The sequence below is a fragment of the Hyperolius riggenbachi genome, chromosome 2, assembly GCF_040937935.1.
Source record: "Hyperolius riggenbachi isolate aHypRig1 chromosome 2, aHypRig1.pri, whole genome shotgun sequence".
In the NCBI taxonomy this organism is placed as follows: domain Eukaryota; kingdom Metazoa; phylum Chordata; class Amphibia; order Anura; family Hyperoliidae; genus Hyperolius; species Hyperolius riggenbachi.
In genome coordinates, this window is record NC_090647.1 from 88,945,739 (window position 1) to 88,958,201 (window position 12,463).

Below are 12,463 nucleotides of genomic sequence, written 5' to 3' on the forward strand. Positions count from 1 at the left end.
AGTGGAAAACTGCTCTGAAAAACGCTACATCAGAGCGGTTTTCCAGGCGTTTTTGTTACAGAAGCTGTTCAGTAACAGCTCTTACTGTAACAATATTTGTAATCTGCTACACAAAAACGCTCCAAAAAAACACTAGGCATGTTTAGAAGTCGTCTCTAAACATGCCTAGAATCGCTCTGAAATCTGCTTCAAAAACCTCTAGCGTTTGGCAGATCTGCTTGAGGTTTTTGCTGTGCACTGGGCCTCAGTCTGTGTGTTCTGGAGATACAAAAGGCTGAAGGATATGATATCCAGTATACATTCCAGAGCTATGCAATTTGAGGCATTACTGAGGTAATATCATATTGATTGGTATTTGTAACGATTGTGGAACTTTCTCCGTGATCAGTGCACAACGCGTGCGCTGATATGGCGGAAATCCTCCACAAGCGTATATTTGCAGGCACCCAGCAAAAGGTGCTACGCACCCGTAGAGGGAAAATTCCTGTCGGCAGATGGCGCTGGGGAGTGCAGAGGAACCAATCCTCTGTACCTCCACAAATGCCAGACAGGAATTTGTACGAAGCGCAGAACGCAATCGCAAGAGAGGCGATTGCGAATGAGAACGAGCAAAGGGACAGGTTGTATGTGTGTGCGCCAACCTAGTCGCCACCCCGCGACAGTGCACACACACAACAGCAGATATGAAACAGGAACGCGATCGCGAGAGGTGCGATCGCCAGACGTGACACAAGGCAGATCAGAATAGAATACGAGGGTAGCAAAGGCACAGCAAATAATACAATGAGGAGATACGGAAAATAACAAACGCTAGCTAACCGCGAACACCGCACTCATTCGCAACAGTGCACGCGGTTATGCGCGGTCTCCACGTGATAAGCACAATAGAGACAAGCACGCCTACCTAACCATTAACAGACAAACATGAAACAGAGAACGCGAGCGCTTGCTTAACGGTTACCTCACCGAGCCTCCAGCAAGCGTAGCAGACAAGACAGACACACGAAAACAGGGACAAGCGAGAGATAGGATCCACAGCACTAGCGAAAAGTGGCTAGCGCGATCCAGGTACAGAGTAGCAGAACAGAAGGATCCCCAGCGCTAGCGAAAAGTGGCTAGCGCGATCCCAGAAGACAGACCAGAAGGATCCCCAGCGCTAGCGAAAAGTGGCTAGTGCGATCCCAGAAGACAGAACAGAAGGATCCCCAGCGCTAGCGAAAAGTGGCTAGCGCGATCCCAGAAGACAGAACAGAAGGATCCCCAGCGCTAGCGAAAAGTGGCTAGCGCGATCCCAGGAGACAGAACAGAAGAGATAGCTGGTAGCAACCGCTGCACCAGCTATACTCCAAGAACAGAGATCAGAACCATTTCCTGTCGACCACCGTTGGGACAGGATAATGGCAAAAGAACAAACAAACAGATAAACAATCCTAACTGCACTAGGGAAAACCTGCCTAGCGCAGATTCAGGAATTACTCTAAGCTGATCTTCAAACAAAGAGCATGGCTGACACTCCCGGCAGGAGTGTTACACAGGACAAAATCCTTATGAACAGCCAAGCATTGTGGGAAAGACATAGTACTTATAGTACACGCCTCCAATGAATGTGGCCAGGCAATTTGCATGACAACGTATGCAAATTCCTCTGCAAGCACAAGCTGCAAAACTGACAGAAGCTCTTCTTTCCAGAGTCCTGCAGCATGCAAACCTACACAATGGTCAAAAGGCTGGCTGCCTGCACAGGCAGCTGAGCAAATCATCACAGTATTGTAAGTGTTGTTATTGATCTAGTCACATGATCACAGATCACCAACTTTTTGTTCTATGATGCTATCTAGGAGGTGGAATTGTGTGTGCAGCCAGAAGCTAGGCCCTGTATCTGTTGCAGGCTGGGAATGGGGTGGGGTTTTCAGGCTTCTGCAGACAGTCAGTCACGACACTGGTGTCTGAAAGTAGTAGACTTGCATAAGGTATGACCCACTGCTCTCTAGCTGCTCAACTCTCATCATTCTTTTCAGTGTAACAACAAGAAGTCTGACACCACTATAGTAAATTCAGCAGCTGCCATTTACTGGTGTCTGGAGGTTTGTGGGGCAAAGTAACTGCTGAGGCACAGAGGAAATCTTGGTAAAATTATTTATAAGCCAAACATAATACTTGGCAACGTTGTTTTATTTTTGGCCTGATGACACAGGAACAGCTTTTTTCCACAAGCGGTAGCCATACTTAATGCTGAACCACGTTAGAGCTGCTAGGACCTGATAGTAATCAGCACAGAACTGTAAATGAACAATTCTCACATTGCTTACTGCCACTATACTTATAATGTCCTTGACTTGTAATATACACACTGTCTGCCCTTGTATTGTTTTTGTTTGTGTTTGTGTTTGTTAACCAGCTGAGCGGTCTGGACGAGCTCAGCTCGTCCAACACCGCCAGCGGCTGCCGCTCAGGCCCTGCTGGGCCGATTTTAATGAAATAAAAAGCAGCACACGCAGCCGGCACTTTGCCAGCCGCGTGTGCTGCCTGATCGCCGCCGCTCTGCAGCGGCGAAAGAGGGTCCCCCCAGCCGCCTGAGCCCAGCGTAGCCGGAACAAAAAGTTCCGGCCAGCGCTAAGGGCTGGATCGGAGGCGGCTGACGTCAGGACGTCGGCTGACGTCGATGACGTCACTCCGCTCGTCGCTATGGCGACGATATAAGCAAAACAAGGAAGGCCGCTCATTGCGGCCTTCCTTGTTTATTCTGGGCGCCGGAGGCGATCGGAAGATCGCCTCCGGAGCGCCCTCTAGTGGGCTTTCATGCAGCCAACTTTCAGTTGGCTGCATGAAATAGTTTTTTTTTTATTTAAAAAAAACCCTCCCGCAGCCACCCTGGCGATTTAATCAGAACGCCAGGGTGGTTAAGCAACTGCCAAGACAAATTCCTTGTAGGTGCAAACTTACTTGGCGAAATAAAATTGATTCTGATTCTGATTCTGAATGATTCTGATTCTGGAATGCTTTTGTCTTTGCTTGTAGACGTTCTACTGGAATGCTTCGAGGCCATACATCACCCATATTCTCTCTGGATATCTCCTCTGAAGATAACAAGATATTCTCCATCGCCACAGACTGCACAGTAAAGGTACAATTATTACATTTACTAAGTAAAGCAATGTAAAGAGCACTGTTGTGCACTGTGTACTAGTTCAGTCCAGTGCTATTTTCCTTATCCATTGACTGGTGCTTCTGTCTGTCCTCTTTGTTTGCCATTATTCATCACCCTGTGCACACTCAATCTGTGAATGTTTAATTGATTGTGCAGCATACACTAAACGCGGCTGTGAGTGCTTGCATCAGAACAAGTGCTAGTGTGCTTGTCTGAGACGCACGCCAGTCAGAGCCGGATCATCCATAAGGCAATTCTAGGCATCTGTCTAGGGCCTGGAGAGAGTCTAGGGGCCTAGTGGATGCTAACCACAACCAAATCTTACTAAAAAAGCCAGGTGACCCTCAGTGGTGGGCAAAAAGGGATATCTTTCCCAGGGCTCCAGTTCATTTTAAATATGTAACATAAAAGTGCCTCTGGGGGGTACTTACCTCGGGAGGGGGAAGCCTCTGAATCGTATTGAGGCTTCCCCTGTCCTCCTCTGTCCCACGGTGCTCTCGCTGGGCCTCTCCGAAGCCATAGCCGACAATTTGTCAAGCTGTGGCGCAGTAGGGCCTGCAATATGTACCTAGCCGATCCCAATCGGGTCCGCTCTACTGTACAGGTGCAGGTGACTTGCGCCTGTGCAGTAGAGAAGACCTGTCTGGAATCAGCTATTCACGCCTGATCCCTAGCCGAGATCCGCTAATGCGCCTGCGCTGGAGCCAGGAAGGTAAATATTTACATGCCCACCGTTCGCAGGGGCCCAGCAAGACCACCGTGGGATAGAGGAGGACGAGGGAAGCCTCTATAGGATCCAGAGGCTTCCCCCTCTCGAGGCAAGTACCCCCCGGGGCACTTTTTTCTGTTACAGGCTTTCTTTAATCCTTTTCTGATGCCAGCACAAGTGGAAACGGGCCTTAAAGGACAACTGAAGTGAGAGGGATATGGAGGCTGCCATATTTATTTCCATCTAAGCAATGCCAGTTGCCAGGCCCTCCTGCTGATCTTCTGCCTCTTATACTATTAGCCATAGCCCCTGAACAAGCATGCAGCAGATCAGGTGTTTCTGACATTAATGTCAGATCTGACAAGACTAGCTGCATGCTTGTTTCTGGAGTTATTCAGATACTACTGCAGAGAAATAGACCAGCAGGGCTGCCAGGCAACTGGTATGGATTAAAAGGAAATAAATATGGCAGCCTCCGTATACCTCTTACTTCAGTTCCCCTTTAAGGAGAGGAATAGAAATGATTTGTTAATGATCATCACTATTCAAAAAACATATACTGGTCATCATTACCACTACATTTACTGTAAAGAGCTAATGAAGCAACTGAAGGAGGGCCCATATGGGGCCCCTCGGGTCTATGGACCCTGGTGCGGTTGCAACCTCTGCATCCCCTATTGCTACACCCCTGACAACAGTGGACCTGGTCTTCACCCATGCAAATGGCTATTTCCCTTCCTTTGTTTTCCACATCTGCCACTCAGATTTGCTGTGATCAGGTACAAAGATTACATGTTCCCTCTTGTGGACATTTTTGTCATTGCACCTTCAGCATTCACAAATTACTGTATATTCTGGTGTATAAGACTACTTTTTAACCCTTGAAAACCTTCTGAGAAGTCAGGGGTCGTCTTATACGCCGGGTGTCATTGATGCCGGGTGATATGCCCTATCCTGTTACCTTTTCTCAGATCTCACTGCTGAGGACTGTAGTGAAGCGGCGCAGGCGCACATGTGTGAGATCTGAGAGGCAGAGAAGGTAGTAAATAGGATACAAGGGTGGGCCAGATGGGTGAAAGAGGCGTGTTTTATGGGCACAGCACAATCTATTCTTCCATACCGCTCTGATAAACAGGTAGACAGGGAGAGCTGACCAATCCACTTAGGGAGAGGGAGAGTTGACCAATCCAACCAGTCACTCCCCTATATACTGTTATATACTGGGTACCACATACAGTACAGCAGCAGTATCTGTTCATACATAGCACCAGTATATGATATTTTTATGTGGTGTGCGTTGGAAGAGGGGTATGGTGAGTATATCCCAAACTCTGTATTTTAACTGGAAAAGTTGGGGGGTCATCTTATATGCCCAGTCGTCCTATATGCCGGAATATACAGTATTTTCAATTTGCTAATTTTGTCAAACAGTGGAAAACATTGGTGAGTGTCCTTGTTCAGTCAACCTGGACTGGATATGAAACTGCTGTTAGGTGGAAAAAATGCCTTCCCTGGGTCATATCAGAATTGAAAGCGATGGCTAGAATATTAGTAAATCTGCAGCTGTGAGATTGTGGTTTGAATTTTTCTTACTAACTCCAGGCTGTTCTGGATTAATTAAAGATACATGTGGCTGGCTACAGGTACCTGTGTGGCTGCAACGGCAGAAACTCTAATTTGCCAAACTTTCAGCTACTCTCACTGATATACTGATATGACCCAAATCCACCTTCAAGGATCAGCAAATGAAAAGGCTTCTGAGGGAAGCTTCAAGATCGATATAGCTCAAATAACGGATAAAGACAACCATAGGGGTTGATGCAGGAAGCTGCGATAAAACTGCTGTGTGTGGACATTGCAATATTACCATTACCACCACCAGCAGCAGGCTACCGCAAGTTATGCTATTAGCAGGACCCACGGTACTTGGGTCACACAAGCGTTGCTACGGTCACGGCATTACTAACGCTTGTTACCGTGGCAATGTTCGTGGTACTCGAGTACCCCAAATCACGATATTAATATAATTCACGGTAACCTTCTGTTGCAGCTCCTTCATTGCTCTTTATTAATAAAGAGTACCCTTAAAGGGGATCCGAGATGAAAGACTAACTATAACAAGTAACTTGTCTATATATCTTATCTAAAGTTTAGATAGTTTACACAGCAAATCTAGCTGCAATAATATGATTATTTAATCCTGTGATACAATGACAGCAGCCATGTTGTTTGTAAATATTACACAGGAGCAGGCTTGTCTGTATCTTGAGCAAAAAACCTAATCCCCCATCCTCCTCCCTCCTCCCCTCTGCCTTTGAAATCTCTGGCTAGTAATACCTCCCCCTCCTCCTGCCCAGACTGAGCTCCCATGAGCCCTTGCTACTGTCTGAAAGTGCCTTGGCTCTCTGAAAACCTGTGGGCGTGGCTTGTTTAGTTTATAGGGAATTCGAATATTAAAACAAAAACAAAAAAGTATTTAGCTTGAGGAATGCCTTATAAACTATAGGAAAGGAACACAATTATGCAATGAGTAAAAGTTCATCTCGGATGCACTTTAAGCAAGAACTTTGCATACACAGCAGGCAATACACCAACACCTTATCCTGCGATAGCAGGCGGGTCCAGAGCTCTGTGTGTGTGTGTGGGGGGGGGGGGGGCAGCTACTATCCTTCCCTTCCTCTGATACAGAGGACAATACTTCAGATCTGGTGCTTTGTGGCTGCACTTGTTATGGCTGTGAAGATCAGGAGGACCACACTTGTTTTATGACCCCTGTGAGATGGGCCCCAAGGCCATGAAGGGCACCAAAGGAAGGCAAGGGAAGTGGAGTGAACACTGGGGGGCTCCATCAAAGTATTGCTGGGGGGCTTCATGAATTGTAGTTACGCCCAACCCTTATCCAGCATTTTTTGTAATAATCGTGTTTCCTGGTGATCTGTGGGGTGAAGCCTTTGAACGGACGTGTGTCTAGTCACAGAAGTGATATCTCAAGCAGCATGGTCTCTGACAATGGCGTATCTCCGGACACCCACACAGGGGAAGTGACAAGGTACAAGGATGACACAGCATTGCTAGCCAAACTCAAATAACATGTCTACTGTATATTACACATTTTTATAGTGCTGACCGGAACAGCTAATTTCAGCACAGGGCTGCACTGATTGTTTGGGCGCCGCCATAGGCAATAATGAGAATTACGGCCATAGCGGCTCTCATTGACGATTGGCAGAGCTCAAATAAGAAAAAAAACAAGGCAATAGCATGGACTACATGTCCTTCCCTGAGTTCGGACAATTAAGAGGGGGAATAGTATTTAACGCGGCCCTGAGTTTAAGCGGGAGCCATCTTTCAGCTTCACCTTGCGCCCAAATTTGCCTACAGCCATTTTAAATGTACTCGTGCTGACACCTCCTACACAGCATTATACTGAGGAGATAAAACAGTTCCTGTCACAGACTGTCTCACAATCTCTCCCCTACTGCAGTGCAGGACCAGTTTTGGGGGAAAGTCAATTAATAAGTCGTTACATTTTTAGGTTGGTGGGGGAAGGGTTTAAAATTTCAACAGGAACTGTATAGCCCCTAAAGGTGCCCATTACTAGTACAACCTCCCGATTGACCGATCGATTGGATTGGGTACCATTGATGGTGCCGATTGTCAATGAGCGATCATTCTATTTATTGTTCCATTGGTCTGAATTTCGGAACTATTCTTTAGTTTGATCAGATTGCTTTCCATTTTTCCCTCTATTGGCGGCCCCGCTCAGGGACGGATCAAGACCAAGTTGCGCCTGGGCCAAGGTCAAGTTTTGGCGCCTAAAGGTCAGGTTTTGGCGCCTAAACTGCCATTCATTTTGCCGCCTTTTTAAGAATTCAACAAACTGCGCCTGGGGCAAGATACCCGCTTGCCCCCCCCCCCCTCCCTAGATCCGTCCCTGGCCCCGCTTTCAGTAAATTGGATTGTTAATGGGCAACTAGAGCCACCCTATGAGCCTCTCAATGCTAAAGCAGTCAATGAGATTCAAAACATTTCCGGTTGATGCAGAATTTTGCTAATTTTGTATGCAAATTTATGCAGCTTGAAAATGGACCAATCAAATTTTATGTCAGCAGGATTTGGTTGGTTCATGTTCAAGCTGCATATATTGCATACACAATTTGCATAATACTATGGCAGCTTGAAATTATTTGCATCTCATTGACCATCTCTAAGTACAACATCCATGGTGATCAGTCACATTTTTCAATTAATGTGTAAGGGCCCAAGCACACTGATATCCACTCAGCAACACGCGTCAGTGTGCCATACGTAAGGACATAACATAGTGTATACACTACAGTGCATTCAGACACCGCACTGCTGCTTGCATTTGTGTGCGCAAGGCAGTGCTGTTCCATTTAATATAATTGAATGTGATCAGTACCACAACACAGGTGCTGTGTGTTTCTGTAAATTGCAAAGCCACATGAGTTGCATAGCAACATGAGAGTGTGCCTGGGCCCTAAATCCATTTTCTGAAAGATTTTGTTGTGCAAAATACTAGATTTAGTAAATTGCAATCATTACCTAATTTGTTTCATGAAGTGTTTACAGCCCGCAGCATTAACTTCTGCTAGATAGCGCGGGGATCAGTCTAGAGCCGTCGACCGTTAATTTACTAAATGTTCACTTAGACACAGCGTTACATTGTTTCTGTGGCTTTGTCATGGCAACACGCAGGGTCTGAAGATTCTCATTTGTGCACAACAGGTGTTTTTCAGCAGAACTGTAGGCTCTCATTAAAGTGAAAGTACACCTTTGTTGAGGAATAAAGAGAACCTCTCAGTCCAGCTTTACAGCCTGCTGGTATTAATGTGACACCTTATTTCAAACGGTCTACCTTGATGCTGAGGACACTATCACTCTTCTCCTTAGCTCCTTCATCATGATCTTAACATGGTCAGGCTGGTAAGTGCCTGCTGTGTTGTTGCCAATCACCCACGACGGGAGGGTTAAGGATCTAATTGGGGGTAAGTGCAATGATCCATTGGTGAGGACAAAGTAACATTTAATTGCTGATTAAGCTTGGTGTTTAATGAAATAATATGTCACAAATGTGTAAGTGTATCAGACCAAGCAATTGAGATGGACGATCCCTTGTAAATTGTATATGGCAAGCAAAGTCCATCAGCACACCAACTTCAAGGTTATAGCTCACTTTTTATTGTGCCAAAAACCACAGAAAGTGCGACACTTGTTTCGGGATCCTCGCAGGGCCTCCCTTTTTCAAGGCATGTGGCATACAGCTGCTTGGCTCCGGAGGTACTTTAAAGGGACTCCGAGCACCTCTCATGGGTATGCCTTTAAATCAGACGACTTTTAACAAAGTCGTGCTATGACCCCTCTGGAGGAGCCTCTTGCAATGGCCATGCGTGTCACTTCCTCTTCCTGCTTCATTCATTCATAACAGAGAAGACAGGGGTGACCCGGAAGTTATAACATAGCCAAGATGGCAGCCGCGATTTTGAAATTAAAATTGAACGAAAACTATTAGGTGTACAACGGCGATTCAGGCATCAAGTGAAAGAGGAGAGCACAAGCTACAGAAAGGTGTGCATCTTTAAGTACTTTGCAGTACTGGTCGGAGTCTAAAGGCTCATACACACGAGGCACAACTGTCGCCACAAACACGTGGCACGCGCAGGTTGCGGCAACAAGTCCTCCGTGTGTATGAGGCGCGCGCCATGAACCGTCGCCAGTCAGAGCTGTCGCCAGGCGATTGACTTGTCAGTCGCCGCAACTGTCGCTAGTCCGCCACGCGTACTGCGTTTGTATGCGGACTCGCGACAGCAACCCACACACCATGCATGGAGCTTCCAGCGGGGGGGGGAGGAACCTTTGGCGACAGCTTCCGCCGCATCTCTGTCCCTCTGTGCGACGTGTGTACAGCTGCTGCATAGAGGGACCTGGCGACGAGCTGTCGCTGCCTTTTTTTTTTTTCTTGGTCTCTTGCACGCAGTTTTGTGCCTCGTGTGTATGAGGCTTTAAAGGCATGCCCATAAGAGGTGCTTGGGGTCCCTTTAACTTGACAAAGTTAAGCCATAATGCTGGAGTTTTGATTTTAAAATAATGATAAATTGTATATAATCTAATCTTATTAAGTATTTACAGTTAGTTAAAAACATAAAGGAATGATTAAAAAACAAAAACAGCACTCCCAACAGATATGTATGGTATGTATGAAGGGGTTCTTGAGATGATGGCACAAAGAGGGCACTCATTAACAAATGGGTACATGCAGAGATGGATTGGGATGTAACAAGGCCCTATGCAAGGTAGTAGAGTTGGGGCCCCCTTGTGGTCCTTTTGGTAAGCTGAAGTGGAGAGGGGTCAGAGAAGGTGGCAGGTGGGCTCCTTGACACCCACCAAGCCCCAAGCACCTGCCTAGGTTGCCTGGTGAATGATCCGGCTCTGAGTACATGCTGTATTAATGCTGAGAAACGCTGCTCTACAGGATCGCTTTGAGACTTAAATATAACACAAATAATTTGAAGTCAAATATAACATACCCAATAATGTAATATTTACAACATTTATGTTTTTGCTGCTCTAGCTACAAAAGTCTATGAAATTGGTGTTACCCTTTACGTTTTTGCTGTGCACAGCATCCCATGAGGACTAATCAATGTAACAACTAAGAAAGAGTTTAGATGGAGATAAAGTGTAATAAACCCCACAGGGATATGCCAATGAGATGTGAAGTCATTCATGTTAACATTAAGGCTAGTTACACACCAAGACGTTGCGTTTTAGGGGACGTTATGGTCGCATAACGTGCCCCTAACACAACGTATGGTGGTGCAGGAGAGGGCGGTAGAGTGAGCCGCGTTAGGCGGCTCTATCCGCATAAGGGCTCCCAGGGTGGCGCTGATTGGCCGGCGGGACCACGTGATGCGGAGCGAGGCACTCTGCATCACGTGGTCCCGCCGGCCAATCAGCGGCCGCCAGTACAGTGCATATTAAGTAGCCATGTGCGCGGCTACTGTAGCGGCATCTCCCCGCCTCCTCTCCGCCCCCCCACTGAGCATGTGCCAACAGTCTAACGTGGATAAAGCTGCTAGAACACACAGCATGCTGCACTTTCACTACAACGTGCAGCGTTACATGTAACGCAACGTGGGCAGTGTGAACAGCCCACTTGTGTTACATTGCTGTGTTGGGGGAGCGTTACAGGCTGCACTAACGTGCGCCTGTAACGTCCCTGTGAGGAAGCAGCCTAAACCTGTCACAGTGATGAATAGCTTCAAAAAGGTGCATATTCCACAGCAACATGTGCTTACTCACTAAGGTCCGAATTTACCATGAGGCACTGTTGACACGCGCCTACAGGCGCCTGATGATGGAAACGTGTCTCACTCCACTCCCCTAGTGCCTCCATCCCTAAGCAGGGTCCTTATGAGAGTGTAAATGAGAGGTTACTTACTCTGTTCTTGGCATTCCACTGATGAGATCTCCCTTCAGTCGGGGGCACCACTAGCTACTTAATCAGAATCAGAAATCGTTTATTTCACCAAGCACAGGTGGGCCGTGCCCGGAATTAGATTTGGCACATTGATAGGCACAGAGAGTCAAGACAACAGACAAGAGTAATACAGGGCAAGAGTAATACAACAGAACATGATTAATACAGCAGGACATGAGAATACACATTTGTGGTAGGGGTCCAGCAGGGACAGCAGCGTGACAGCAGATAACTTCGGCATAACCTAAAACGAGGCAGATAACTAGCAGCCACAGCCGAGGTCAGATGTTAGTCTACGGACGGCTACGGGGGGGGGGGGGGGGGGCGGCAGTAGAACGGGCAGAGACCGTGACCAGGGTGTGAGTGGTCACCCACAATTTTCATTGCTCTGTTACGCAGCCTGGTGTTGTAGATGAGATCTAGAGGGGGGAGAGGTTTCCCGATGATCCTCTCCGCTGAGCTGATGACTCTCTGAAGTTTGTATCTGTCACTGGTGGAACAGCCAGCAAACCAGACCAGGATGGATGAGCAGAGAACTGACTCGATCATTGCAGAGTAGAAGGACCTCAGGAGTTCTTGGGCCATACCAAACTAAGGTTCTTCAAGCTACCTAATACTAAGGGGCACCTGTAGCTACCTATGATGGGTAAGGGAAGTAAGGGAGAAGTGACAGCTGGGACAGTCAGCACACTTGTGGTGCGGTTCAGCGGGGGTTTGTAGGTTCATGGAGGTGAAGTCTAGGGTGCCAGGACATCTGTGCCTATAGGCTGCTGTGAGGTAAATCCGGGCTTGGTCCAGCTGTTCTGTACTGAGGCACTTCGGAGAGGGCTGAATTTAACCACTTGAGGACCCACCCTTTACCCCCCCTTAAGGACCAGCGCTGTTTGTTTGGATCTGTGCTGGGTGGGCTCTGCAGCCCCCAGCACAGATCCGCGGCCACACAGAGCGATCAGATCGCCCCCCTTTTTTTCCCCCTATGGGGATGATGTGCAGGGGGGGTCTGATCGCTCCTACCTGCAGGCATGTTGCGGGGGGGGGGGGGCACCCCAAAGCCCCCCTCCGCGGCGACATTCTCCCCCCTCCCTCTCCTACCTGCTCCCCCGGG

At 47.5% G+C, this 12,463-nt stretch overlaps 1 protein-coding gene across 1 annotated transcript in view; it reads left to right on the forward strand.

The window, feature by feature from the left end:
* LOC137545617 (cilia- and flagella-associated protein 337-like) overlaps positions 1-12,463 on the forward strand; it is a 217,848-nt gene that overhangs the window by 87,395 nt on the left and 117,990 nt on the right. Inside the window, exon 14 of the mRNA XM_068267032.1 lies at positions 3,019-3,124. Within this exon, the coding sequence (XP_068123133.1) occupies positions 3,019-3,124 (106 nt within the window). The remainder of the gene's footprint in view (positions 1-3,018; positions 3,125-12,463) is intronic.